This window comes from Falco cherrug, chromosome 4 (genome assembly GCF_023634085.1).
Source record: "Falco cherrug isolate bFalChe1 chromosome 4, bFalChe1.pri, whole genome shotgun sequence".
Classification (NCBI taxonomy): Eukaryota; Metazoa; Chordata; class Aves; order Falconiformes; family Falconidae; genus Falco; species Falco cherrug.
This window is the reverse complement of record NC_073700.1, coordinates 59,261,611-59,289,554: the sequence shown is the minus strand read 5'-3', so window position 1 is coordinate 59,289,554 and position 27,944 is coordinate 59,261,611. Positions and strand designations below refer to the sequence as shown.

The window sequence follows — 27,944 nt, the reverse complement described above, 5'->3', positions numbered from 1 at the left end:
ATCTGCTCATGTCCCTGCTTGTGGTACAGAGTCCCCACAGCCAAGTTCGAGTGTTCAGAGCTGTCTTAGTGCCACTAATGGAGACTGAGGTAAAACATTTTCTTTGCCAAGACAGTTTAGGAGTGGGGAAGACGTAAGTTGTGGGACTTTCAAAGAACTCCTTTATTTTCTGAACATCATTTGTCATCCTCTTGGGTCTTTGGGCAGACTCTGAAATATCTCACATCAGCTGTTCCTGCAGCATCTAGCCTTCAAAGGCTTGCAGCTGGCAGAGTTCAGTTACAGGAGCAATCCTTTCTCGAATAAATCCTTAAAATCAGTGGGCTTGCTCATGTAAACAACAGCTACTTTTATGAGCAAAGATTTCAGGATTAGACATTTATTTTTATTATAGTTCTTTAGGACAAGAGTACATGCAGCTCAAAAGTCCTCATCCCTACTATTTCAAACCTGTTTGGAAAACACACTGTGAACAATCCTCCTTAGCAGACAGGAATCCAGGGAAAACATCACTTAATGCCTTTTTGAGAAATGAAATGGCTGCTTTCCTCTTAGATATGAAAATCGAATGAAGTTATGTTAACTTTTCAAGAGGATGACTATGTCTGTTTAATATCTCAACTAAATTTTTGGCTTTTTTGCTGGGGTCGAGCTGACTTAGGCTATTCACTTACCAGCAGGAAAACCCAACACCAGGGAAAAGTGAAGGAAAGAGATAAGCATTTTTCTGAATTCTAAAGCTAAGCCTCAGAAACTGGACAGTGCTTAAAAGTTAGTATTCATTTCATTTAACCTCACTGTTCCTGAGGCTTAGCCTACAAAAATAATGGTATTAACTCCCTCTGCTTCCCTTCTACCCAAGGGGTGCAGTAAAAGCCATTGCACTGATCTGATGCTCTTAGCCCTGATTTTGGCTGGATCCCAGAAGCACACAGCTCCTCTCAGTAGAGAGGCATATTTGAAGGTAGCAGAGTTTTTGGCAAACATTTTGCTCTGTAGACCCTCTGTGCCAAGTCATCACGCCAACATAAGTTAGAACAGGTTTGAGACTGCTCTGAAGGGTTCTAGGTGTTACCAAAATCGGGTTACAAAAGCTCCCATGCCAGCTGCAACCAATGTTGTAAAAGTCATTATACTAAAACCACTGTGCCAGAAACATGCTCCCACTGGGCTTCTCATCCCAGGTCACAGCACAGATCTTTCTTACTTTCAATCTGCATTACATTCTGCAACATGTGTGTGTTTACAATGAAATCACCAAGAGTCTAAGAGACTGATCTATCTGTTTCCACTTGTCTTGGAAAGGCAATTATCTCTCTAAAATTCAGAAAAGTGCAGGACTAATTATATATGACAACACTTTTTTCTGAGGCCACTGACCTCATTTTATATAATCAACAAAAGAAACCTGGACCTGGCCAGGTGACAACAGGAATGTAAACGCTGCAGCATTTATAGCAGCAGAGAAGAGCATCCACCTCTTCCCCACCACCAGATTCCAAAATAACAAGTAAATTGTGGTTCCTACAAGCTACAGAAACAAAATGGAAGAAGCAATTTCTGTGCTACATCACTGCTGGGCAAAGTATGGTGTGAATGGTGGAGTAACGCCTTCTTGAAAGCACCTGCTTCATCTCCAAGGAGAGAGGTCCTAGTCCAGCAGGGCTTACTTCAATAGGAAATACATGTTATTTAGGTATAGAATGGATTTGGACTCATTTATTCCTTATGGCTACTCATATACTTTAAATTAGAATCCATAGCTCCTGTTCTCGCCCCAAAGTAAGTGCACAAATGCTCGATATAAGTCCAAAAAGACAGGCAGGATCCTGGTTACCTCCCTCCATCTCACCTGGTTTGTCACACAGACGTAAAGTGGACACACAGAGCCTTCACCTTCATTAACTTCTTGTTAGAAGGCTTACATTGCCACCATTTTTTTCAATTTGGCAGCACTTGTGCCACTCACAAAGGATTAGGAAAAGATTTAGATTGCAATTAGGGAATTTTTAGAAGGCGATTGTGAAATGTGTTTTCAGCCTATTTTTGCTGGTATGAAAGATTACGCTACCTGCTGAGGATTTATCACTAGCATCAGAAAAAAAAAAGAAGAGTTTAGTTTACACTTCCACTTTCTGTGCCTATTCCTGTCACACTTTGTGGGCTGATACTGTGCTAGCACCGGCAGTAATTGGCATCAAAAGGCTTTCTTCTATGCTCATACAAACAAGAGGCACATGCAGACTTTCTTCCAAGGAGGTTTACAAGCAAAGAAGGAGGGAAAAAAACCCTTAGAAGAGGACTCCCCAGATCAGCCCAATCCTCTCATCTTTCAACAGGCTGTTCTATCAAATCAGCTAATTTAGGGTCTTGCCACTCAGCATTTCAAACAGTTTGCAGAGCTGAGATTAAAAACCAGGTGGACTGGCTGCCATGATCTCATGATTATTACTTACTTGATAAATGCAGGAATAAAACATCTTTTGCATCCATTTTCTAAATTACTCCATACTGCCACCTGGTCCTTCAAGCAGGAGTGTTATTTACATTAATGAATCATCTAGAAAACTCACAAAACCTCCATAAAACTTGAAGTTTGAAACCGCCACAGGGCAGAGTAGAAGTGCAAGCTGCGTTATAAAGCAGTTTGCAAGGCTTAGTACAAAATTTCTAATATTTAGTGTCTTTCTTTTTTTCAGGAACTACATTTCATCCAAAAAGTCATCCAGGTAACCCCAAATAAAAATGAACACGCTAAATAGTCATCGGAAATAAAACTATACAATGGTTGGCTAAAGTCTGAAAACAGCAAGAATATGTTTTAATGTAATTAATCATAAAGCACTTAGTAGTTAGCTGGGTAAAAGGAATCACTTTTAATTCTGTAACAATAATGAATACCTGCAAATAATAGATCCCCTCAGGATTGCTAACAGACCCAAATTATCTTCATAATCTATTCCATTTTATACTCTACAGTAAGACAGTAAAAATACAGCACAAGTGGCCAGTGGAACAGGAACTGCCAGATCCACTAAAAGGGTTTCCCATGAATAGTCTCTAAAAAGATATTTGATGCAAGTGGATTATATAGCCCATTTTCCTACTTGTGCTATGAGCAGCCAAATTCCCAAATGCACATGTGAATGTCAAACCAATTGAATAATCCCAAACATTCGCCATAATTACATACTCCACCTTTCAAAACGGTCCTGGCACCCCTAAACAGTAACTCATGCTGTGATGCAAAATATGCAGGTGAAAGATGATTTGCCATTTGGCCTTTAATATCTGTGATATTTAACCAGGCTCTGAAGTTGACAAATTAAGAGGGAGAAGAGATTAAAGTAGAATGTAGGAAGGCTGCTGCTCTGCATTGGCAAACAGTTCACGTATTTGGTACCCCGTTATCTAACGAAGGCATGAAAGGGAGGGAAAAACAGGTTCATAAGGAAAGCCACAAGGAAACGTTAGCCAGAAGTTGTGTTTCTTTCTACTGCGTGCACATACCTTGCACAGAAAAGGATGACACAAGTCACTACCACACTGCCACACTGATTCTGCTATTGGCCAGTCACCAACAAGCAAATGTTGTGTTATCTTTACAGGTTAATTATGCCATTCGCACAGATCTTCCAGTAGAGAAAAAAAGATAATTGTCTGACTAAAAATACCTCACTCCTGTACTTCTTTATGGTATTATGTGGAGAATTAAAGCAGGTCACTGTACCTGTTTGCAGAATTTTCTGTATTTTTGAAGAAAGTTGACATCAAAGACTAAGTTTCCACTTATGCCAACATCATTTACCTTCATCAAAATTCTTTGTGATACCATTGGTTTTTCTGGGGCTGTGTAACCTGAAAACTGATGAGTAACTTGAACCCTTCTGTTCCGTTAGGAAGAAATCCTCTTTTTCCCATTATGTGTTGAACTGGCCCTCAAAAGGGATGAAAAATCCATTCCAGTAACTAACCACCAACTTCTTGGTAATGCTTAATTTCTGATCCCTCATTCTCTCATGTTTTCATGATTTAGAGGACAAGGGGTTACCTCTGGCTGAGGCACAGTTTGTGGGAAGGTAGGTAACAGTCTTTTCATTTTCCTATCAGTGGAGATAGACCAGTAGCAGTATTCTCCTCAGCCCAACCGCTTCAGCAATGTATTACCACCTTTTTATTGCTAATAGGCACTCCATAGTAACCCGCCCGGAATTAGATTCTCTCAAAACCCACATGCTATCTATTCCTTTTGTGTCACTGTAATAATAAAAAAAACAACCACCACACCAAAATCCATACCGGTATTTTGTACCCTACACTCAGTGAAGCTCGATTGCTTGTGAGATCTAAACAAATCAATAAAGGCATATAATTTGAGGTCTCTTCAACATTCTCACCTTTCAAATTCATTGTGATACTGACCTGTTTTGTTTTCTTCTGAGACAGCAAATTCTCTTTTAATTCTACATTGAATTATCCTTTTATACTTTATCACTTCTCAAGTAATGTACCTCTAATACAGTCTCACACCATGTGCCAACCTGCTTCTACAACCCTCCAAGGAACACTGCCCATTTCTCTTTGTGCCTCAGATAAATGAGGAAAACCATAATGAAATGCTATCAACGAGCATTTCCTGTGCATTGGTTCAGCTGGCAGCCAAATAACCCACAGCTGTTACCAAACACCTGATTTGGGATGCCCTTTCCCACTACACTGTATTGAGCTGATCAGCCACATGTGCAATGCAGTCACAGCTACAGAAAATGCACACCAAGAGAGCTGTGCCCCTCCAGGGTGGTCTGGGGAGCTCAGGAAAGGGCAGAGATGGGGGAAATAAATAGGTTTGAGCTGGAAAGGTGATAAGAAGAAAGGGTCTCTGGGTCAGTTGGCATACGGAGCATTTAGCGACTGGTTGCCTTTGCTATAATTGTCTCTGTGTTCCAAAGGAACTAATTTAGATTCACGTTTGGGCAAAAGGAGCAAGATATCTCAGGAATGCAGGTATTACAGTTGAGTTCTGGGAGGAAACTATTTTTCTTAGAAAGAGGAGGGGAGGATCCCAACCCAGCAGTGTAACGGTGCCTGGGTGAAATGACACAGCCAACACTGAGAGGTCAATGTCTCAGAGAGACCCAACAGGTCAGCACCTTATCTCAGTCACACCAGTGGGCATGTGGAGCTGCTCCACAATGTTGTAGAAAATCAAAGATCAGCAGTTGGATATCTCCAGAACCAAGAAGAAATTTTAGCAATCTATTTGGAAGAAATGCTTAATACTGGGATGGAAAGTGGAAGAACAAGAGACAATGGATCATCAGGAAGAGCCTTTGCATGGCTCTGTTTTTCAAATCTGTTAACAATTTAATGTCTCAGACTGAAAATTAAATCATTGCAATACAAGCCTGAAGGAGCCTTTCTCCATAAGCTTGTCCTTGGTGCGTAGAGGACAACCAGAACAGCTCTCCAGTCACGCAGTGCTGTGAATGCCCTGTCACCCACACCAGAGAAGCTTCCTTGGAGCAACAATTTCACATCAATGTGACATCAGGAAGGGACAGCACACTGATGTCACAGGGACTTGCATTTTAGAAGCATTTGTGACTCAAGCTCAAGCCAATCGTAATCGGGTCATGTGCTGCAGGCAACGCGCACGGTTAATATGTAAATCTCTCCCACAGACACACAGGGAGGGTGCTGGGATTAGAAGCTGATTTTCCAGCCACCACCAAACCAAAGGTCTCTGAACGAGAAAAGCCAAGGAGTTACTCCTTTGCAAATCATGGTGTCTCTAGTTTGCAAAATAACCATAAATAAGGTGTGATGGCAACATTCACCAGAGTAATAGACAGACTGCAGTGTTGTGAGATAATGCTGTTACTTCATGTTCCACAAACTGATCATCTATCTCAGTTGTTTCATGATAATAATTCTTTATTAAAAGATATGTTGCCAAATTACACTTTTGAAAGCTTTATCCTGCTGACAATGCCGAAAGGGAATTTCAAGGCTGGCTTTAGGATTTATGACTTTGTGACATGGTGGAGGTAAACTGGATGCTCTTTTTGTTACAAATGCAGCTCCAGAACCAACTTAGGCTACAGGTATTAACACACAGCTCGTGTGCCAGATCTCACCCCTAGGAGAGCGTTAATCCAATCTGCCAACTGCTGCTGCACTCTAATACAGCTCTGCCCTGCCAAGCAATTACAAAAGCCTCCTTTTGCTCCAGAGCCACCTGTCCCTCACAGCGCTCCGCTGGCACCGGCAGCACCAGCAGGCACTTGCAGCCATGGCTTAAAGGACAACGGCTCCATTTTTACCTGGTAAATAAAAAGGCAGCTACAAAACAGTCAGATTTTTGCACCACCCTTTGTGCACTTGTTGCTCAGGTTATTGGGAAGAATCTGCAACTGTGTTACTAAGAATTATGAGTGAGGGTTATGAATAATGAGCTTGTTTTGATGTTAATCTTGGTTTTTTTTTAACTTTTATCAGTATTCTCATCACGTGGTATAAATCCCTAGGTTCCTCTCCCACTCTGCAGCAGGCATAGTGTAAGACTGGATGGAGATTCTCCAAGCACTGCACTTGCCTGTTTTATAGTACTCTTCAGTAATGTGGAAATGAGAATTAAATTATCTAGCATACAATTAATGTTGTGATTCTAACATACCAAACAATGTATCTAAGGGAAAGAAGTAAAAGATAAGCAAACAATATTACTACATAATAAGAATAAGAGTACAGAAGTAGCCTAGGGCTGAATAAAAGTTTTAGAAGAAGACAACGATTATTCCAAACCCAGGAAACAGAAGCCCTTCAAATCCATACAATCACACTCAAAACATACAACCGTGATTCTCCTGCAATATCTGTGGTCATAATAATATCAGTATTGGGTCAGACCCAAAGTCCACCCAGTTCACTATCCTCTTCAGAATGAAGACTAGAGTTATCTTATTTATGGTCATCCTTCCCCAAACTTTCCCAGGCTCTTGCAGTTTGCAGTTTGGAGCCACTCTCTTTGCAGCTGTCTGCCTTGAGGGATGTCCTTGTCATTGACCTCTCCAGTTGTTCTTCACAAGCATTTACTCTTCTTGCACCTACAACCTCATGTAGTAACACCTTCTTCCCAGACAATGATGCCAAAAGGCTGTTTAGGGTACGATTCCTCTGACCAGTCTTTGATGACTTAGATTTCCACCCTGGAGTACAGTAATTATAAAGGCAGCCCAGGGTAGCTGATGCAGATGAGTTTATGTTGGTCACAGGTACACTCACCTTCTGTTGTACACAAGGTACATACACGTTGACTGACACTCACCTTTGTTGAGTTTGGAGTTGCAGGTGTGAGGGCTCAAGGACAGCATGAGAAATCCATGGTTAAAAATCAATGCTTTTAATGAAACATTAGATAATGCCTTCTTTAAATGAAACATTTCTTGAGCTGAGCAGACTGAATGTGGAAAGATTCTAAAAAACTCTTTTTTGTGACACTTACAATGCAAATGGTGCAGCTTTGTAGCAATTACGTGAGAACCAAGCCATGAAAATGGGCTAAATGCTTAGTGTATCTAATTAATTTATTCACTTTTAAATAACTCACTTTAGTGGCAGAAATTAGCAACTACAGAACCACAGCATATGTTCTTTCTATTAAAATTTACTCTTAGCATATAAAAAATCCTTTTTCTACTATAGCAATTGAGAAGGATAATATTACAAAGATGTTAGTACTGTCATTGAAATCTTTTATGACGGTCATAGGCTTAGGGCACCCTTAGAAGTCTCAAAGAAAGGAATCCAAGACAAGAAAGATGAGACCTTCAAAAAGCATTGGAAAGTAGTAAGAGCACTGGAGTGGATGTGAAAGAAGAATGAAAGTATTCAGATACATGCCAGGAACCTTGGTCCAAAATCCTCTCTCTGTTCAGTGAAAGACTCATTTTCCAGTTCCATATGAGGTCAGAAGACTCTGAGCTGTGTCTCGATGTACACGTGGAACTAACTCACTGGAGGCGACATTGCTATTTTCTGACATAAGGAAAAATAAACTGAAATCACGCAAGACAGTGGGACATTTTGTGTGTCATCTTTGTGATACTGTGGACATCTTCCAGGGGCTAAATGGACTGTGGTGATGATGGGCATCCCTTCAGAAAGTGGGGGGAGCAAAGCAAAGAGGACAGGAGGAAGCACAGAGCATCCCTTGCTCCCTGCCTGCTGCACAACCCTTCACAGCACCACCGTCAACAGCATCACTGCACGGGTACTCTTCCACTCTTGCACGTAAAAGTCTGGGGACTCATGCTTTTAAAGACCTGACTAAAGCCCTATGATTTGTGTCCCTTTTGAAGAAAGAGCTTGTTTTGAGCAGAGAATAGAAGAAAAGAGAATAGAAGATTCCATTTTCAAATCTGGGTCATTAGCTGCCCAAGGAGGAATGTTAATTACTGGTTTTAACATAGCCCTGATAAAAGACAGCTCTGCAGGCAGTTAAAGAGATAAAAGGCACTTGTTCAGGGTAAACACAGAGCCGCATGCTCCTTGGATTTAGCCATGTAACTCAGCTAAAGTGGAGAATCTTTTCATCAGAAGATCAGTATTTCTCAGTACAGGAATTTCATTGGGGTGCCCTGCACAGTAAGAGCTGGTTTTCCAGAAGAGGGCACTAAATATATTTCCCGACCCCCCTACTTCAGTGATTAAAAAAAAATAAAGAGACGGGAAATCGGAAGAATTAGAAAATAAACTCCTGCAGGCTGGGGCTGCTTCCTATATTTCTGCACAAACACCAGAATTAAATTATTGCTTAGTTTGCTTTCTAATGCCTTTTAAATTACTGTTGTTTTCCCATTTTGCATCCTATTTTTAATATCTTTTTCCATAGCATTTTTAAATAACTATCTATACTTATCATAGTCCAAAACAAAGTGGGATTTTTATTGTCCCTAAAAACTTAGGAAGCAAAATTTGCTAAAACCAGGAACTCACCTGTAATGTAATTTTGAAGCCTCTGTACATTGCAAGGAACCTAGTTCTTTATTAAGTTCTATGTTGTTCCAGTAGTTTTCATATAGCTACATTTATTTCATTCCTCTTAAAGCAAAGAATGTTCCCCTGTGTTTCACTAAGATGGATTCCCATACGAGTGCAAGAAAGAAAACTGCAATAATTTTACTGCTGTCTATCTGATTTTGACTATCTAGGAGCCCTTGTACAATTACCTTACCTATGTTTTATTCAAATATAAATTGCAGATTATTTTTAAGATGTTTTGTGAATTTTGTTGGATCATTAATCTCTGCCAGTCTGTCTCTTCAAGTTAGCTCACCTATACACTCAGAAAAGGAAGTAGAATGAAAAATCTAATCTTATCCAAGCAAAGAAAAATTGGTTATTTCTGTACCATAGTGTTTTGCCTTGAGTGTTTTTATTTTCCCTTCTCTGTGTGATGAAAATCTCATTTGCTAAAGAAAATATTTACAGAGGAAGACTGCTGATGGCTGATACTGATACATAATATACCTATGTACTCTTGCATGACAGGCTAATTATTTCTGACTTCTGATATTACTGTAGTCTTCCCTGGAACTGTGGATTTGCTTTTCAGTTTATTGATGTATATCTGTGCCTGTGAATAAATAGAAGATACTGTTTGTTGGCCTCTGCTACGTGAGCAAGGCTGTCCAACTTAGTCTGAAATATTATTTTGCACTCAGTCATGTCTGTGCAATTTGTGCTGAAGTCTACCAGCTCAAATCAGGAGGCTTAAAGTTGAGCCCTAACTCCATTTATCTACATTATTAGAACAGCAAGAGTTTAATCCTTTGTTTTTAATAGAAACTAGTTAAAGCTCAGAGGTGGCACAACAGCTGAAGTCAGCATATTCAGTTTTTAATGCACTCCATTTCATGCAGTTAGTATTTTGTTGCAATAATCACACTAAATGACACTGCCAGAATGGAGACTCAGTGAGAAATCGAGATCTGATGCAGTTTTACTGAAACCATTGCTATAGAGGGAGCATGCATTAGCAAAACTGGACTGTAGGGAATGAGGACCGCAGGAAGACCTGCTGGGCAGAGCTTTGCCTCTCAGCTCATGCAAACACATCATATTGTGTTTTAAGAATTTATCTAGATCATCATTTCATATGCACCCACTTCCTGCTGAAAATATTCCCTAATAATGGGGAGCAACAGAGCTAAAAACCTGGGATCCCAATATGGTTTTATTGTTTGCTCCAGGAAGAAGCTGCAGCCCACAAGCAACCACGGTGGCTACTCACGATAAATGCAGGGTCCCCACCAGTTCCTTCAACACAGATGATCCCATTCCTAGAGTACCTGTGGGGGATGGGATGCTGGGCTGGGGACCCATTCCTTGCATTTAAGGGGTGCAAACACCTTTTTCCACGGACAATAAACACAGGAAGCCTGCACCTACCCACTACTCTGCTGAGATTCAGTGCCTCATTTCTCCTGTATTACGAATGGAAAATAAAGAAAAAGATATGGGAGATGTCATTTCACTCCAAGTTTTTTGTCTCTGCATCCACCCAGAGTTACAGACCCTTAATTTTAAATAAGAATCCCCTGTCCCATGGCCCAAGGAACTTAACTACCGAAATGGCCCTGCAGTTTGTGCACTGAGTGCCTAACCCCACTCTTAACTCCTTGTTTAAGCTGGAAATGTTTCTGTAATTAAACTGAGCTGTGCCAGATCAGGATTGCTGCTAAGAGCAAAAAAACCCCACATTCAGGCTACATAAAGGAACACATTTTCTGCTGGAGCTTTGTAGGGATTTGAAATGAACCATGATGCTCCTCCAACACAAATAAAATAAAGAACAGGTCTGACCTCTTCCCAACTACACCCGCTCCCCCCCCTGCCCCTTGTTAGTCCCAAATTTGTCCTGAAAGTTACCAATATGAAATTGTCCTGGTTTTGGCTAAACCATGACAGATTAGTTTCTGTAGTTTCTCCTTCAAAAGGGAGCTCTAGGATTAAACCTGTCACTAATTATTGCCCTACTGTCCTGTGTCTGTGTCCAAAAATTTCTATTCTAAACACACAACGTGACAGAAATCGGACAGACCGATGACTGCTGAGCAGTAAGAACAAATATTCCCATCACCTGATAACATGTTTACTCGATTAAAATGGCTATTCACCCTCCCATAGCAAGAATTTTTAATTTTGCAAGCATGTGCAGCGGGAAAAAAATTGGCATCCAAAGGGCTCTGCTGCTGAAGGTACAACTGAGGACACCTGAGAAGACAGTGTTTGCACAATGCTGTAATAAGAGTTTTGAAAACCAATAAATCCCTCTAGAGTTGTGTGGCAAAATTCCCTCTCTCTCTGTGCCACTGCAGATATCAAATATTAATTAGGCGGAACCAATTACTGATACCAACACACAACAGAAAAACTCGGCATGTTGGTATGTCTGACAGAGATATTGCTACTTCTGCCTGAACTGAGATTCATCGGTAGGAAAACCTCCCCGTTGCCCAGACTTCATTTATTAGCAGCTTTAGTTTATTTAATGCAAGGTGACCGCAAAGTGCTGGTGTCCTGGGTGAGCTGCACACCTCCAGGTCCAACAGAAAAGCAAATGGAAGCAGAGAAATGTTTTTGAATCAACCTTCTCTGATGCCTTTCAAAATCCTCTTTTGTCTATCTCGTTGCCGTTCAGTGTTGCTCGCACTGAAAATAGCAGATTAGGGAATTTATTTGTGGTGGGCTTAGAGATTAGAAAAGATAGGCAGTCTTTCATAATGGGTATTTTAAGTAGACCAGATTCATAATTAAAAAAACCCCCAAAACAACAAAAAACAACCCACAACACTCTCCTTTTAAAATAAATTACTTGCTCTAAATTCTGTCAAATAATAGCTGCTGCCTCAGCTTCAAGTCCAAAGTAAACTATCTCCCAGAAAAATTAACCTCTCCTATGTTCTCAAAACTTCCTTGCTAATATGACACTTCTGGACACACAAGCTTTAGCTTTTATTATGTAAATGTAGCCGGACCACTTCTGATCTCCTTATTACTACAAACAGATAAAAAGCACATTATTGAACAAGGATATTTACTGATCTTGGCTGTTGAAATAATATGACTCAAAGCAGGATGCAAGAATATGGCAGAAGAAGGAGACAAAAGGTGGTCCCCACTTTCAGCCCTGGAGCTCCAGAATCACCTCGCTAAAGCCCCACACAGGTATGCTCATAAAAACGCTGTAATTTTCAGAAGTTTTGAGCATTTCACTGAAATATTAAATATTAGCTGAGTGCTATTAATAATATTTATTCTATGGGAATCAATTGAAGATGTTGTTTTCATGAAAAAGGCCCGAGATTTAGCAAATCATCAGATCTGATGAGTGGCTGGTCTATGTGATTGCACTAATTCATTAATAACTTGACTTCTGCTCATCCCAGCAGCAGTGAATGACTACAGTCCTCTGGTGAACCCAGAAATGAGAAGATATTTTGCTTGAAGATAAACACATGCACAGATGTAATATCAGGAAAACTTCACATTATCAGGACTGATTTTTTTTTCTTTTTTTTTATGTAGGAAGTGAAACTACAGTTATTTATCCTAATAACAGGCAACTAATTCTCATAAGCAAACAAAGTTACACTGCTTTAGGCTTGAAAATGTTGGGGAAAAAGGTTTAGCTCCTAGCCTTTGATAAATGCCAGCGCTGTCCTTCTATTGTGCAGCTTTACAATAGAAGAGTCCTGGTTTATGAGCAACAAAGATTCAAAACTACATTCAAATAAACAAAAGGATATGAAAACTATAAATATAAGCTTTTTCCCTCAAAATGCTCCACTCAAAAATTCTACAGGTTTACAACAAACACCAAAAATTGAACAAATCACGAAACCAGGTAGCATTATTTCATGGTACAAATGTTCTAACTGTGCTCAATTTACATAGTGCAATCACTATATCATTTCAATTGTTCCTGAAAACAACATTGGGTGGGTATGAAAAAAGTAAATTTGAAATATATTTATTGCCACAGATAGAAAACAGGTTTATGCAAACCTATTTGTAGCACTGGTAAATCCATTTAAATTAAGTAATAAATATCATAGCTATAATATTAGCAGTGTTACTGATGATAGTTATGACAGTGTCTAATTTTCAGAGGTATATTTATCATAATAATAGTTCTCACCTAACTCAAAAGGATGCTGTGAGGACTCATTAATATTTATACCCATTACTGTTTGGGAAATAACAAGCTTTATATTATTTTAATTTTTACACAACTAATTAAAGCAGATTGAGATTGTAATTGGAGCTGCAAGCACCAAACCTGTTCATTCCACATAACAACCAGACTTGGGACAAATAGTAAAAAATAGTAATAACAACAATACTAATATGCTGCTTTTCCTAAATAATGCTTTTTTACTTCATTCATGCTCTAAATACGAAGTCCAGGTTTTGGACCAGGGCTTTCTGAGCTCTCTTTGGTCCCACCACTCCCATGAGATCTATGGCAACAGGCAGGGAGAAAAGAAATACTAAAGTCACCACATAACTACTGAAAAAAAAAAATAGTCAGGCCTGTTCTAATTACAACGATGATTAATTCTTTGCAGCTTTCAGCATTATAAAAATGCATTCCTTTAACTGCAAAATAGGTAATAGCGTCTGTTGTATCAGCTATAAAAGTCTCTAAGCCCTAATTGTTGTTCAGAAGACTTAGCAGTTTGGTCCATATTAATCAGCCAGGATTTCCTGTGTGTAATTGCTCTTAACTAGCTCAAACACAGTAACGGACTGGTAAATTGGAAATGAAGAACAAATAGCTTTAAGAAGAACCTCGGCCACTTTATTTCCTCTCTTGCATTACAAAGACAGCTATTCATAATAAAGGCAATTAAATATTCTCTACTTAATGTCTTACCATGTCACTCAAGAAAATCACTTTTCTTCTCATTTTCTTTCCTCTATTTCTTTTATCGCGGTTACACAAACCCCACTGGTAACTGACTACCGCGGAGGGCTGCAACGCCGTGTGCCTGGCTACTCATCACTATTCCTACACCATCGCTCTCCCAGTCGCGGAATTGAAGAGGTGGTTTGTCACTGGGCTACTTAGGAAATCTCTCATGGAGGCCACGGAGACCCACAAGCGTGATCCCAGCCCCAACACCACCGAGACCTCTGCTGTCTCCCTGGGAGGCAGGCAGGGAGTGCGGAGCTCAGGCAGCAGTGCTGGGGGAGCCATGTGCTGGGCAGGAGTGACCTTGACCTGACACCACCAGGCAGCCTTGACCCTCTGCACCCTTTCTGCTGAGATGCTGTGGCTAAACCTTGATTTGCTTATGTGTTTTGGGGTTACTGAGCTCTATAGCTGGAGCCCCACACACTTCTTCTGGTGAAGGATGATTTGAAACCATTGTTTCTTTACGGGTGTATTTATTCCCCAATGTTTGCCCAAAACTTCACCTTGTGAATTCAGCCTGAGGTTGGACCTTGTTTTAGTGTAAAGAAACCAAAAACACACAAACAACAGAAACATTGCAAGAGTATTTTACTGACAAAGCAGCCAACTGCCTTCCCTATGACCTTTCCAGAAAAAGACCAAATCTTCTGTGTTCAAGGTTAGAAAAGCTCCCTATTAGCACAAGGCTTACCCAGAATATTGCTGCCTGAAAGATTAAGCTTCTGTAAATACAAGCACTGCAAAAAAGCATTTAGAATGAAACCTGACAGCCCAACCAGCCACACTGTACCCACACCAGTCTCGCAACTGCGTGCCAAGCTTCCTGGGAGAAATATATTTTGGGGAACACACTTTAATTCATCATCCTCTAAGACGATGAAGAGATACAACAGGAAAACACACATTAGTTGCCTCAATATCTTTGCAAAATAGGTGTCTGCCAGTTCAGGGCTGTGTTGTTCAAATGTGGGTGTCAGTGCCATTACCCAGACCAACACTGAGCAGAGATGCTCCTGTGCAAATAAATAGAAAATTCTTAGAAGGAACTGTTAGTGGCAGGGGATGACTTTGTAGCATTTTCTTAAAAAACATTTCACTTCATTGAAATTTTCAGCAACATATTATGCTCTTCTGATTTGATGTTTATTCCTAGCTGTTATTAAAAATAGAGGCTGAACCCATTTGATATTAGAATTCAGCTATATAAAATATAGCTATAAACTATACATAAACTATAAAATGAGTAACTCATATTATGTATATGAAGATATTATACACATATGTAAATGCAGCATAAATGTATTGTGTGAAAAAATGATGAAATCATCTATACTCACAAAAAATTAAAAGGCACCACATCACACTTTCAAATGGCAAAAATGAAAGCAACACTTTCTGACACCTATGAAATAAGTACACAATAATTTCAAGAAGTTTCTTTTTTAAAAGTGTTTGTAGAATTAAATTTCCAACAAATGTCCTTTGCCATTACATTTCCTGAAATTTCCCTTTGACTTTGCAACAAGGACAACTGCCCAAGGCTTTGCTAATCAATTTCTTGTGTTGCAGAAAACAGCATAATTTGAATTTTGTCCAAGAATAGAGTCTGAAATGCAGAAAATGTGAAAAGCTAACTAACATGCAATTTTGTAGCCACAGTCTGCATACCAAGTGAGAAGAAAGCCGAATAAGTAATTTAAGGATTATTGCAACTGTAATGCACAAAGAGCCACCCAGCATGGCTTAAGGATGCAACATCAAAGAGTGAATCTCACCATCCCTCTGTTAGTATGCTTCTTAAAAAAAAATATCTTTGTACCCTTCACAAGCATGGATCTTAAAGGAAAAAGAAGGGGGGTTAATTTTGTTTGGTTTGGTTTGGTTTTGTTTCAGAAAACTTTCAGGAACTCTTGCTATCATAAACCCCTATATGAATACGTGAACAATTTGCAATGCTCTCTTCATATTAAATAAATATATATACTGAATGTATTTCACATCCCAAAATCTTCCCAAAGGTCATGTTTCCAGCTTGCCACCTTGGGTTTTCCTTTCTGGAAGAGGACATGGTGTGAGGAAGGGACTACCTGGCTGTGTGCTGCTCTTTCTCCTCCAGCCAGGTGCCTTAAGGACCACACACTCCGTGTTTCGCTTGTACCTCAAACCCACAGATCTGCAAGCGCTGAAATGGAGGGAGGAGGATGCAGAAGAAGCAGGTCCAGCCCACCCCTTTCCATCCCCATCCTCCTCCTCCTCCTCCACTGCCTACATCAAGCATTCCTCTGCAGGCTGAACACAGTCCAGGCTGCAACTTGGTTTCTTGCAGATCTTAGGAGTGTGCAGTCCTTTTGGTGAAATAAGGTTGAGAATAAAAAGTGAATTTCTTACTGCTGCTTTTCAGGAATGATTTTTTTTTTTTGTTATTATACTTTTTGTTGTTATAGACATTTCCTCCTCGTTCTTAGAGGAACTGAGGAAGGCCTCTCTCCTTGGGGCTCCTCCAGCTTGCACATCGCATCTGAGCAGTATCAGCAAAGGGCTGCCACAGCCAAAGGCCAATCTCCATTAAATAATTGAATTTTATAAAACATCCCTAGCACACAAGGTGGGGTGGAGGGGGTTTAGGCAAAGGCTTTGCTTGCTCCGTGGCCATGAGGCTGTCTTCCCCATATTTACATTTAACTTCACACTTCCACATGCATCTCTGTCTAGAGCTCTCCTAGGTAAATGCTTCGGGTAAATGAAGTCACACCAGCAATGATTTCCCAAGAAGCAGCCATTATGAATTATCCCTGAAGTTTCTGATACAGTTTTATTTGAACTTTTTCTAACACCAGGCATGGTTCAACTGACTTTTATAGTACTGTGAGTCAGGAGTAACTCCAAAGATGACAGCAGAGAAATCAGATGAGCAACAGAGCCACAACCTCTACCACCTAAAGGACCAACAAATTTCCTCTGGTTAGCAGCTGAAACTTGATTTATTTTACAGAAGAAGAATTACAGTTGCTAGTGAATGAATTATTTTCATTTTGAGGAATCAATGTAATTCTAGATTATGGAAAGAAAATATATAGGGCTTATAGTTTATCCAAGTAGTACAACATAGCTACCCTTCAATGATTTCAGGTCTTCTACCAGTAGGATTTAAAAAGAAAATAAATATTATTCATGTTGAAGAACTGCTTCCCATGCGTTTGATTCTTTAGTCATCATTTAAAAATGACTCATTACACTTTTCTTTTTTGAAGTTTGGTAGAAAATTCACCATAATCTAAAACTTAGTAGTAACCCAACAGTGATTTCTTACGAATGATTTATACCTAACCATCTGAAGAAAAGAATTTATAATGAAAGTGATAGCTCAACCCTAACTGCAGCACTGGGAACAGTGACACCATAATTAATGTATTATTTCAGTTGTGGGAGACACTGACAGTTGCTTTTTGTTCAGGGGAAGAAATTTATAGTGTGACTGAAAAAGGCACCATGAAAAAAAAAAAAATCACAGAAGAGGAATAGAAATCCTTGTAGCAAAGACATGTCCTTACAATCCCCCTCGCAAAGACCATAAAATCTTGGCAATGGCAGTGTTTCCTCTACGGTGTACTTTCTACCTCCCTTCTCTACTAGATGGCAGTATGACACGCTCTCAGAATACCTAAGTGAGGGGTTTTCTTTGTTTCATAGGAAGCAATTAATTTTAAATATCTTACCGGCATAGAACTGGGGGGTGGGGATGGGGGTGGGGGGAAGCAGTGTATTTTGAAATAAAATCTATTTACTTACTGGCTCAACATTAAAAGCAAATAGTGCATATTCCCGGTCAGGTGATACTTCATATCGAATAGCCTTTAAGGAGACCTAGAAAATAAATCAAACATTGAAATAAATATTTTTCAGTTTTCAAGCCAATGACTTCTACAACTAATTGTTATGACCATCTTTCTAGCAATGAAGAATTCTGCCAGACGAAGTGTCTTGAAAAATAATACAACACAACTCTTTTCAAAACCCAGAAATGTTAAGTGGGCACTTATATGCGCCCATTAGAGAAAGCATTACTGCATTGAGACTGAGAGCAGGCAGCTATCTCAAAAAATCAGGATTTTCCTTATGAACTTACTGCACAGTGGCTGGTGGGGCGGCTGTGGGCAGCAGGTAGCTGAAGGCTCTGAGTAGAAAACTCAGTTTAATAATTCCCTCCCAATCCCTGCAGTCACTGGCCAAAGAGCAGGTGATAAAAACAAGTAAATAGCTGCTGGAGCAAATTAGCATAAAGAGCCACCACTACCTCTTCCAATTAAGACAACGCTGAGGAAAACCATCCCATTTCACCCAGTTATACAAGTCTTTGGGATGCTGTGGTGATACAGCTTTCCAGGTGCACCCTGACCTGGGTTCTGCAAAAAGCTGCGCTGTAAGTCTTCCTAACAAGAAGAGATGCCAAAATATCTTAAGGCTTGTCAGGAAATACCTTTTCGCTGCTCCACTGCTCGTTTGTATAGTGCTGACATTTCTCCTTTCCAGCACGTTTCGATATGATACATTGCTGGCACACACAGCGGCAAGGTCAAAGAGAGGTGCCACTAACACACCGCTCACCCACGGCTTTTTAAATCTCACCCTCTCACCTCACGAATTAGATGTGAGTCCTTGAGAGATTCCCATGGAGCAGAACGGAAGGGGGAATTTGGGCTGCAGGGAGACACACAGCATCCCGCTGGACGAGCCCTCCCCGCTGCCAGTGAGGCTGGAGGTGCTGCGTGGGCACCCGGCGCACAGCCAGAGGGGACTGGTGCAGAATCATACGGTTTGTGTTGGAAGGGACCTTTAGAGGCCACCTAGTCCAATGCCCCTGCAATGAGCAGGGACATCTTCAACTAGGTCAGGTTGCTCAGAGCCCCGTCCAGCCTGACCTTGAGTGTAAGTCAGTGTAAGAGTCGGTCTAAAGAGAACAATATTGTCTCAACATTGCCAACAGAGACCTGGAGATGGAATGTGGTCCTCATGGACACCAAGACACAAAGACCCTGGGAAAGAGAACTGCACGGTACGAGGAGGAGTACTATGCCGCTCCCTGCCACCTGGGATTGAATAAGGCCGCATAACAGCTGTCCAGAAGATGGATCACAACCGTGGTCATAACAATGAACCAGAAAACAAAAAAGAACACGCCTCCTGGTCTGAAGCTACCCGCCTCTGGGGCAAGATAACCTGGCTCGAGAGGGCAGAGACTGGCAGCAGTCCATGGACCAGAGGTGGAGCAAGGTGTGTTGCTTGGCATAAAAAGATGCCTTCTTAGCAACTGAACTTTGGAGATATTCCCCACCAAGGATCACGACGATCGGAAGGACCGGTAGGACGCTGCCTGGACCTGGGACCACAGGGACACCTTGGACCCGTGGTGGTAGCTATCATCCTCTTTCCTTTTCTTTTTACTTTACCTTTTATTCACTTTCTGTCTTTCCACCTATTGCATGCCGCTTTACGGGCAAACAATAACATTGTGCTGTTTGATTGAAGCATAACCGCTTGGCGTGGTCACCTTGATTTTTGCGCTTCGAGATCATAGTTAAAGAACCATCATGAGTCCACTGAGTGGACCATGAGAGTCAGATTGCTCAGAGCCCTGTCCAGCCTGACCTTGAGTGTTTCAAAGGATGTGGCATCTACCCCTTCGGGCGAGGTAATGGACAGTGTGAGTCAGGATGGGGAGTGTGAGAGCCAGCAGTGTCAGCATGAAGACAGATTTTACTTACTGTTATATTAATAACACGGAGAAAGGAAAACATGCCAAGGCAGCAAAAGTTTCTTTGACCCAGGGGTGGGAAGGAAAAGGACAAAGACAGCGTGCCTGGATAAGGTGTAACAGCAGCTCTTCTATCGGGACTTTCTGGATTGATGTGGAGGTGATGCTCTGCAGGTTGATTTACTGAGAGGGCAGAGGAGCAAGGGTAGGACAGGCAGTAGGGAGGCCATGGCATGAAAAAGTAGGATTATCTTGCAACACTGTGCTTTTCTTACAGATTGAAAAAAATTAAAACCAGGGGAATAAACAGAGGCCAAATGGAAGAAGATTGACTTCAACAGACCTCGGCATTAAAGGAAGCCAGCCCATTCCTTTAGCCTTAACAGCAGTGTGAACAAAGGGGTTCCACTCTGATAAAAGAGGACTGCTTATGTGATGTAGCAAAGGTGTAAGGTTAAATGGCAGCATGTGAAGTTTAAGGTTGGGTTCTGCAATAATAATTCAGTGATAAATTATTTGTCTCATTAAAAAAGAATTAATACTGTACTTGAGCTTTTTTTGAGTCATATACTCATATTGCAAAATAAAATCAACCTGGAATGTGGTTTTATAGCTTTCTTGTAGATTTACTTTCAGCTTTTGAGTTTCTAAAGCTGTTTTTGGCAGAACTTGGGTCATTAAGATCAGTCTTTGTTAGCCATCCTCTGCTTTTCACAATGAGACAGTACAACAAAACTACCTCAAGCTAACCAAAACTTTAAGCAGGTCCTGCATAAGTGACAATTTTAGCAGGACAACATGATTCATATGTCATCATAAATACGCGTAAGTGTATTTTACTTCAGAAATTAATTTCTTGCTGGAAATATAGAAAACGCTCTGACATTTAATTTACTAACTTCTGCTGCAATGCTGGCTTCATCTGTGATGAAAAACAATGCTACAAAACACTTAGATCATTTATAAATAATACTCTGTATCAGCAGTGAATTTATTTTCATTTATTTTAATAGCCACCTCCTAACTTCTTTTCCCAATAATTTCTTAGGGTTTCTCTCATATGCAACTCCACTTCCATTCATCAACACTATTCATAACAAGACTGAAATTACATCTCGACCATTAGGCAAGAAAAATCAGCAAATCCACAAATTAAAAATATAAATATTTGCATGGCAGAATGTGGAGAATGCTACCAAAAGACAGTTAATTATATCAATTGTCATTTCTATTAAGCATGCAAAGATGAGAATTCTGCATCTTTCAATTATATATGATATGCAAGACTAGTTTCAAATATCTATATGATACATTCCTGTAGCATGAAAGAAACTGAGCTTGCAGAACAATAACAAAAGCTGGAGTTCAATTTCACATTATCAGTCATTGTGTAGCCCATAGTATTACTGGTGTATCGCTTCTCCTTGACAATACATGGAGTTGAAACCAAACTAATTTTCTGCTTTACTGATTCAACTGCAAGAAAACTGTGAAATTCTGCTACTTGTTATAGAAAATACTTACAATTTTTTTGTTTTCTATTAATATTGTTGAATTGTTAGTTTCAACATTCCTCAGAATCACTGTGCCATTCTGGTTCCTATAAATGAATTCATTATCTGCAAGGAGGAAAAAGAAAAGAACATTAAGGAAATCTGAAATTGTCTGTTTGTGTTGAACCTAACTATGGACTTGAACCAAAAGTACTGTTGGGAACTTCCCTCTAAAGAACACAGATACTTTTTTTTCTAACGCAGCCATTGCTGTGATGTTACAGTGGCTTCCAGGTTAGTCATTAACAACATGGTTAGCGCTTGTCATGTGTTTATTCTGCCATACTTTTGCAGACCTGAATGCAAGAGGGGGACCTGTTTTGAATAGTACATACGCAGCTTGCTTCATGGTTAGTGTAGGAAAAAATTCCAGGTCGAACACCACTCCTTATCCTTAAAGGTTTGTAAGATCCTCAGTTTCTGTAGGAGTTTAATTAGCCAGATGCCTGGAAATTCTCTGAAAGTTAAAAGCAAATCACCCTCTAACAAAGCAGATTCTGGAACCTAATATTGTGCAGATCTTCCAGCTCCACCCTTTGTCCTGCAAACCTACACCAGAAAGGAGATGCATACAAAGGAACTGCAATTTTCACATGAAACGAGACAAATTGGCTTGTCCCTCTGGCACTTTGGGACTACTCCAGCACTCCGGATATGTGGACAAGGACAAGGATCCCCTCTGGTGGTAGCTTCTGCACAGGCAGGAGAGAGTCTCCAGCTCTCAAAGCTCAAAGCCTACTTGACAGAAAGGCTGGGGTAGACACATGAAAAAAACTCCAAATGAGTAAGGGTCAAAGGTTCAGGATGAAAAATGTTACAGCAGTAAAGGGTTGTCATCTTGTCAGATGTCATAAACTGAAGTTCGAGTCTGACCAGTCCTTACATGCACTGCCCCACAGATAAAACCTAAAACCTAAGTCCCGAGCACATTTCCATTAAAATATTTGACAGCTTTTCTTGACACGGGAGTAGGGTTATTGCTTTTTTGCAACCTGGCTAAACTAAGATTGAGAACTGATGGATCCTACCAAATGCCTGCCTTCAGCTTCAGTTAGGAAAATGATTCCTCATTGCCTGCCCCCACTGTGACTACCCCAGGGTGGCTACCATGATGCATTCCACAAGTGTTAGGGACACATGAATGGTTAAACATTATCCACGAGTTGTCCTGGAATGAGTCAAAGGCGAGTTTATGTCCTATGGGATCTATTCAAACACAGGCCCAACTCATTGTAACCACAAGCAGGTACACACTGCCCAGCTCGGTGTAACCTCCTGAAGACAACACTGGATACAGAGACCCAGTTCTTTCAAAACCTGGATGTATGGAACTAGCATACTCTTTCCCTACCTATTTCTCAGTCTTCTTTTATTTCTAAGCTGGAGACAACAATCCTCATTACAGTCATTAACCATCTTTGTAAAAAGCTCTGGAAGTGTAGATGAAAGCTTCTATGCTCAACTTATTACTATCAAAACCAATCATCTCCCACATATCACAGTTTTATATGTAAGCGTAGGAAGAAAAAAATCTTTTCTGAGATTGGGACAAATCATATTCTGTGAGGCCAAGCTGTTGCTGTAAAACAGATGATCCTTTCCAAACAGACAAGATATTAGAGACTTAGAAAGATTCTCAGTGTCCAAATCACAGCAGCAGCCCTTTACACTTGTAGGCAAAAAAATTCTCAAAGCACCTCTTTCTTTTAACTACAGAATAAATGTTATCAACATCTTCAGTGATGAATAAAATATGCAGGATCTGAATTAGATTAAGACTTGCATTTGAGACCAGAATAATGAAGAGAGCTCCTGTTTGGGTTTGACAGTATTAAAATTTTGTCAATAGTTCTGGAGTGTTGTCCAAGGGCATGGCACTTTCCTAAGTATGCCTTATTATACTCAGGACTTTACAATATTGCTTCATACAATTTATAACAGAACAAATGAAGATTCTTAACCCTGGGTGGGAAAGAACTGATTGAACAGAACGAGGACAGAAGTCAAAAAAGTCATAAGCAGCGTGAAGATAAATAATGAATGCTCATTCCCTGCTTTTCAAAAATAAGTATGGGGAGTTACTAAGTGACACCAGCCAGTGACAGGTTCAGCACAAATAAAAGGGATTATTCCTTCCCGCAGAAGGTAAACAAGCTGTGGAAGTCATGGTCCCAGAGGAGAGCAGGTGCCAGGACTGCATGTGGCTCCAAGCAAGAACTAGAAAAATGGAAGAAAAATCCATCAAAGATTGTGGGTCTTGAGGGGAGGCACTTTTCAGAAAGCCCTTGAACCTTCAATTGCAAGGGACTACTAGCATATCCCAAATTATCATCTTGAGAAATTCACCTACTTTCTAAAAATCTTCCCTAGGTATTTGCTCTTGTCCCAGGCCATACACCGGAAGAGACAACCTCTGGGGTCTGATCCAGCATCGACTTATTTACAACTTTAACTTCCAGCTTCTGTGGCCAAATCCCTAAAAAAGTATTTTTTTACTGACAATTTAGGGACTGATATAATAAAAGGTATTAATGCTTTCTACATACCTTGCCTTTATATTCTTAGGCCACTAGGGCTGAGGCATCATTTGTTATATGGGGAAAGTATGCCGTCCAAATTTTTTTTTTCATTCCAGAAATAGCAAGAATAACTAAACTGAGAGACTGAATATTACCTGACTACAAGACATTTTGAAAAAGATTGCTGCTTTAATAATCACCCTATGACAACAACACAGAATGTTTTCCAATTACATACTAAGTTCTAGGCAGAAAAATCACATTTTAAATATGGCCGGCAAAGCATTTGGATAATTGTAAGCCTCTCAGGATATATCCTAATTACGGGGAAAAAAACCCCAACCTAGCAGTGAAACTCAGCTCAAAGTTCAGTACCCAGGTAAAGTAGCTTATTAATCTAATGAGTCTGTGGGGCTGTTAATACTTGGTAGCTGTTTCCTGAACATTGCACGAACTGATGGAAGTTACATTAGTGCCCGTAATGAAATTGCTACTAAACTTTTATTGCTCCCTGTGTTCCAGAAAAACATAACATTTTAATAAACTGTGAAACTTCAAGATGATTACATAAAAGTTGCTCCATAGTTGGAAGTAGGAGATGAAAGACTTTCTCATTATTTGTTAAAGTGCAACAATTTTAAAATCAGGTGCTAATCTGCTGCATGTACTTCTGGTATGAATAAGGAAGAATAAATGAAGCAGCACTGATTCGTTAGGGCTGTAAATCTTGCTATTATATTCAATACAAGCCATCAACACAGCATTTGAATTAATGAACAGAAAATTGGTCTGCTTAAGAGAAGAACAAATTGTTCTGCATTATACTCCAAGCAAAACACCATGAGGTTTAGCTGGTCTGTAAGTTGTATTATCTTGGACCTCAAAACAATTAATGAATAATATTCCTGGACTTTGTTTTGAAATGTGTGATTTGTTCCAGTGCAAGAGCATTTATTTAAATAGGACATACCTCAATCAAAGACAAAAAGCAATGCAGCAGCCTCTGCCTGTAATGAATTCCATTCAGTGAGCTGATGAGAATTTGCAGCCTGATTTATAGTTGTCACCACAGCTGATAAAGGTCATCACTGCATCTTATTTTTCATACCTGCCTTTCTTTGGGGCTGGTGTTCAGTGTAAATGATGCTGAAAATTGTAACTTTCAGGCATAAAGCCATGTACTCCATTTCTTAACAGCAGAGTTCACTTTGCCAACTCCTCCCCCTCTTTCAACTTCCAGGAAGATGTCTGGTTGGTAGGATATATTACGTGTCTGTGAGTGTAGACACAGATATGTAGTCAAGCTCACAAAGTGACTGATTACAAAAAGCAGTGATACCTAGAAATAGCAGAGCAGCCTTGGTGCTGCAGAGAGTCAGCACAGAGGAATGGGGCAGCCTTGGCAGAAATTTTTAAAAACCTGCTAAGCAGAACGAGTGAAAGCAGAAAACCCAACACCAATGATATATTTGCAGTGTCAGAGTTTCCCAGCTTCTTCGTACACATCTTTCTTTTAAATTCAGTCAGGAAATACACGTGCAGAGAGAACAGATCTAGTGACAGGGAGCTCGTGCCCCTTGCAGTCGCTGAGTCCTCAGCAGGAACAGCACACACACGGGTTTGCTTAGCCTGGCAGCTCTGCCCGCTGGCCTCTTGTTTAGGATGAAACAAGACAAAAACATGGGATTTTTCTTAAAAGTACAATTCATTATGCCCTGTGGCTCCAGTGCAGGTTTTGCATTTTCAGGCATGCTACCTGGCCAACCCTTTCCAAGGTTTGACCATCAGGAAAGGCACAGGGTTCTCTGGAAACTCGCCCACCTGTGCTGCTGTGCTGCTGAACCTGTAACTGGCAGTTGTAACTCAGGAGAAAGATCATGAAGCTGTCACTGGTATCATTTGGGGACCTTGAATTATCAGCTCGATAGGCAGAGGCATCCTAAACAGCCAACAAAACGTTGGACATCACTAAGAGAGCAAGACAGCACAGATGATTTGCCATGATGTAAAACAAGGGAGTACAAAAACTCATGGGCAATTGATAAACTGTCAGATATTAAAGAAAAAAGCTAGGATATACTATCGATCATCCCTAATGCAGGGCTGCCTCATTATGAACCACTAAAAGGGGCCAGGCTTAAGTCTAACATAGCATCAGCTATTGCCGTGGTGAGAGATCCAGCACTGGGCTAGAGGAGCACTTGCCTGTGCCAAACCCACTTCTTTTTACATTGCAGTGTGTCAGACCAGGCACCAGGCTAAGCAACTCATCACAGTGGCCAAGAATGTCTGGGACAATTTTACTTCTAGGAGTAAGTTTGAGTGCTGGCGGCGCAAAGAATGGAAGGAATTGCATCCTGCTACAGGAACACAGATTTGCATTAATGTCAAGGCTCACAAATCTATGGCTGTACAGCTCCTCTGATGAGACTAAGTAACTACACGCTATCAGAGATGAGAGACTGGTTAGTAAGGTAACAGCAGGACCAGCATGCTTTCGAGGAGAATTTTCATTATTTGTCAGACATTACGGAGAGCAGAAAGCAGAACTATGTGATAAAATATGAGAAGGAATCAGAATTTAAATCCAGCTCTAAAAAATATTTTTGATGAAACTGTAATTTTCTATCAGTTTAGCAACTGACAAATGAAAAACAGAGGGAAAAAAAAATTATTCACATGCAGCAAGTCAGCAGCAGGACTCGGCAAAAGGCAGAAGGCAGTATCAGGACTGTTAGGACAGCTCCTATCATTTAGAGCCACAGATTTAGAGGAAAAAGCAACTTCCCAAGTCCTGTAGTTTCAGATCAACAGACGCGGCAGATAATTGAATGAGTCTTAGTCTGATGAAAGGCAGTGTCAAGGGAATTATTGTTCTCAATCCCTAAGATTAAGGAAGATTGGTGAATAAAGGGAATTTAAGTCCTGAAGTTGTTCTGAACCATTTCAGATAAGTAAACCTCCAGATACCAGCATGAACAACAAGCCTGACAAACAAATGATGCCATGTCAAGGGAGCAGGCGGCAGCACGTCCTGCGGGACTCAGCCCACATTGCTGTGCAGGGACCGAGGTCACGTTGCGGCAGGCCACGTGCTGCTGGGATGGAGCTCTGCGCTGGCGCAGCGAACGTCACCGGGCCACCAAGAGGGGACTGGCACTTTCCTGTTATTTCTCATCCCTGCTGCTGTAGCAAGGCCCTTGCTCGACCTGACCTCAGGCATGACCTATGGCAGCTGGCAGGCTGTTTGCATCTGCTGGGCTTTACAGTGGGGTCAGAACCCCTGGAAGATTCCTCTGAGCTTCGCAACCCCCTTGTCCAACCCAATGAAACTGATTACTGCAGCTGGAAACAAGTCAAGAGCCTGATGCTATCACCCTCTCTCTTCCGAAAAAAACAAAAGGTGTTGTGAGGTTTTTAACGATGGAAAGCAGTCAGGTCTTTAGAATTTTATCTTCCATCTGAAGGACAAGCCTTCCACCAGCCCTGCAGCACTGCCCACCGCGGTGCAGGGCATAACTCAGCACGAAGCCAGGCTGAGCCCCCCTTGGCTGACACAACAGCAATGCCTGAAACAGCAAAGGGTTTCTTGGCATCCTTCCAGGCGGGTATCGATCACACACAACTGGTTAGCACTTAACATCTAACAAGATAATGGGCAGAATGTTTGCAACAGTAGGACAGATATTTTTTCAGACGGAATTGGTATTTTCAGGCTGGCAATGGCATGGACTATAGCCATATTCATTTGGAAAAACATATGAAGATGAGGAAGTGGAATTAAAATTAAAAAAATCTTCTGCTTGTTTAGCATCCCAGCAAGTCTTCTGGATTGCCAGGTGAGCCCCAGCACAGGGGCTGGAGACCAGAGGTGGGGAACAGAAGGGGTATGCCCCTTGGCATGCCACAGCCCTCACCCCCAGCACGCACACACCGGGGGCAAAGAGGGGGGGCTGGCTGGAGAGAGCAAACCTGGACTATCCACAGCTGACCTGTGGCACACAGGGAAAAAAAACCCACTAAAACAACCAAATCAAACTGGCTTATAAGTGATTACCCACATTTGCAGGACTGGGGGAGGCTGCCAGTTTACACTGAAATATAGTGTGTCTCCGTGGGAACAGCATCACGACTGA

The 27,944-nt window shown here is 40.8% G+C and overlaps 1 protein-coding gene across 4 annotated transcripts in view; it reads right to left on the bottom strand.

Moving 5' to 3' along the window:
* Window positions 1-27,944, bottom strand: part of DPP6 (dipeptidyl peptidase like 6) — a 572,381-nt gene that overhangs the window by 129,211 nt on the left and 415,226 nt on the right. For all 4 annotated transcript variants that reach the window (XM_055709074.1, XM_055709073.1, XM_055709075.1 and 1 more), the window contains exons 4-5: window positions 21,261-21,355; window positions 17,774-17,848 (exon numbers count right to left, since the gene is read on the bottom strand). In XM_055709074.1, coding sequence (XP_055565049.1) covers window positions 17,774-17,848; window positions 21,261-21,355 — 170 coding nt within the window. The remainder of the gene's footprint in view (window positions 1-17,773; window positions 17,849-21,260; window positions 21,356-27,944) is intronic.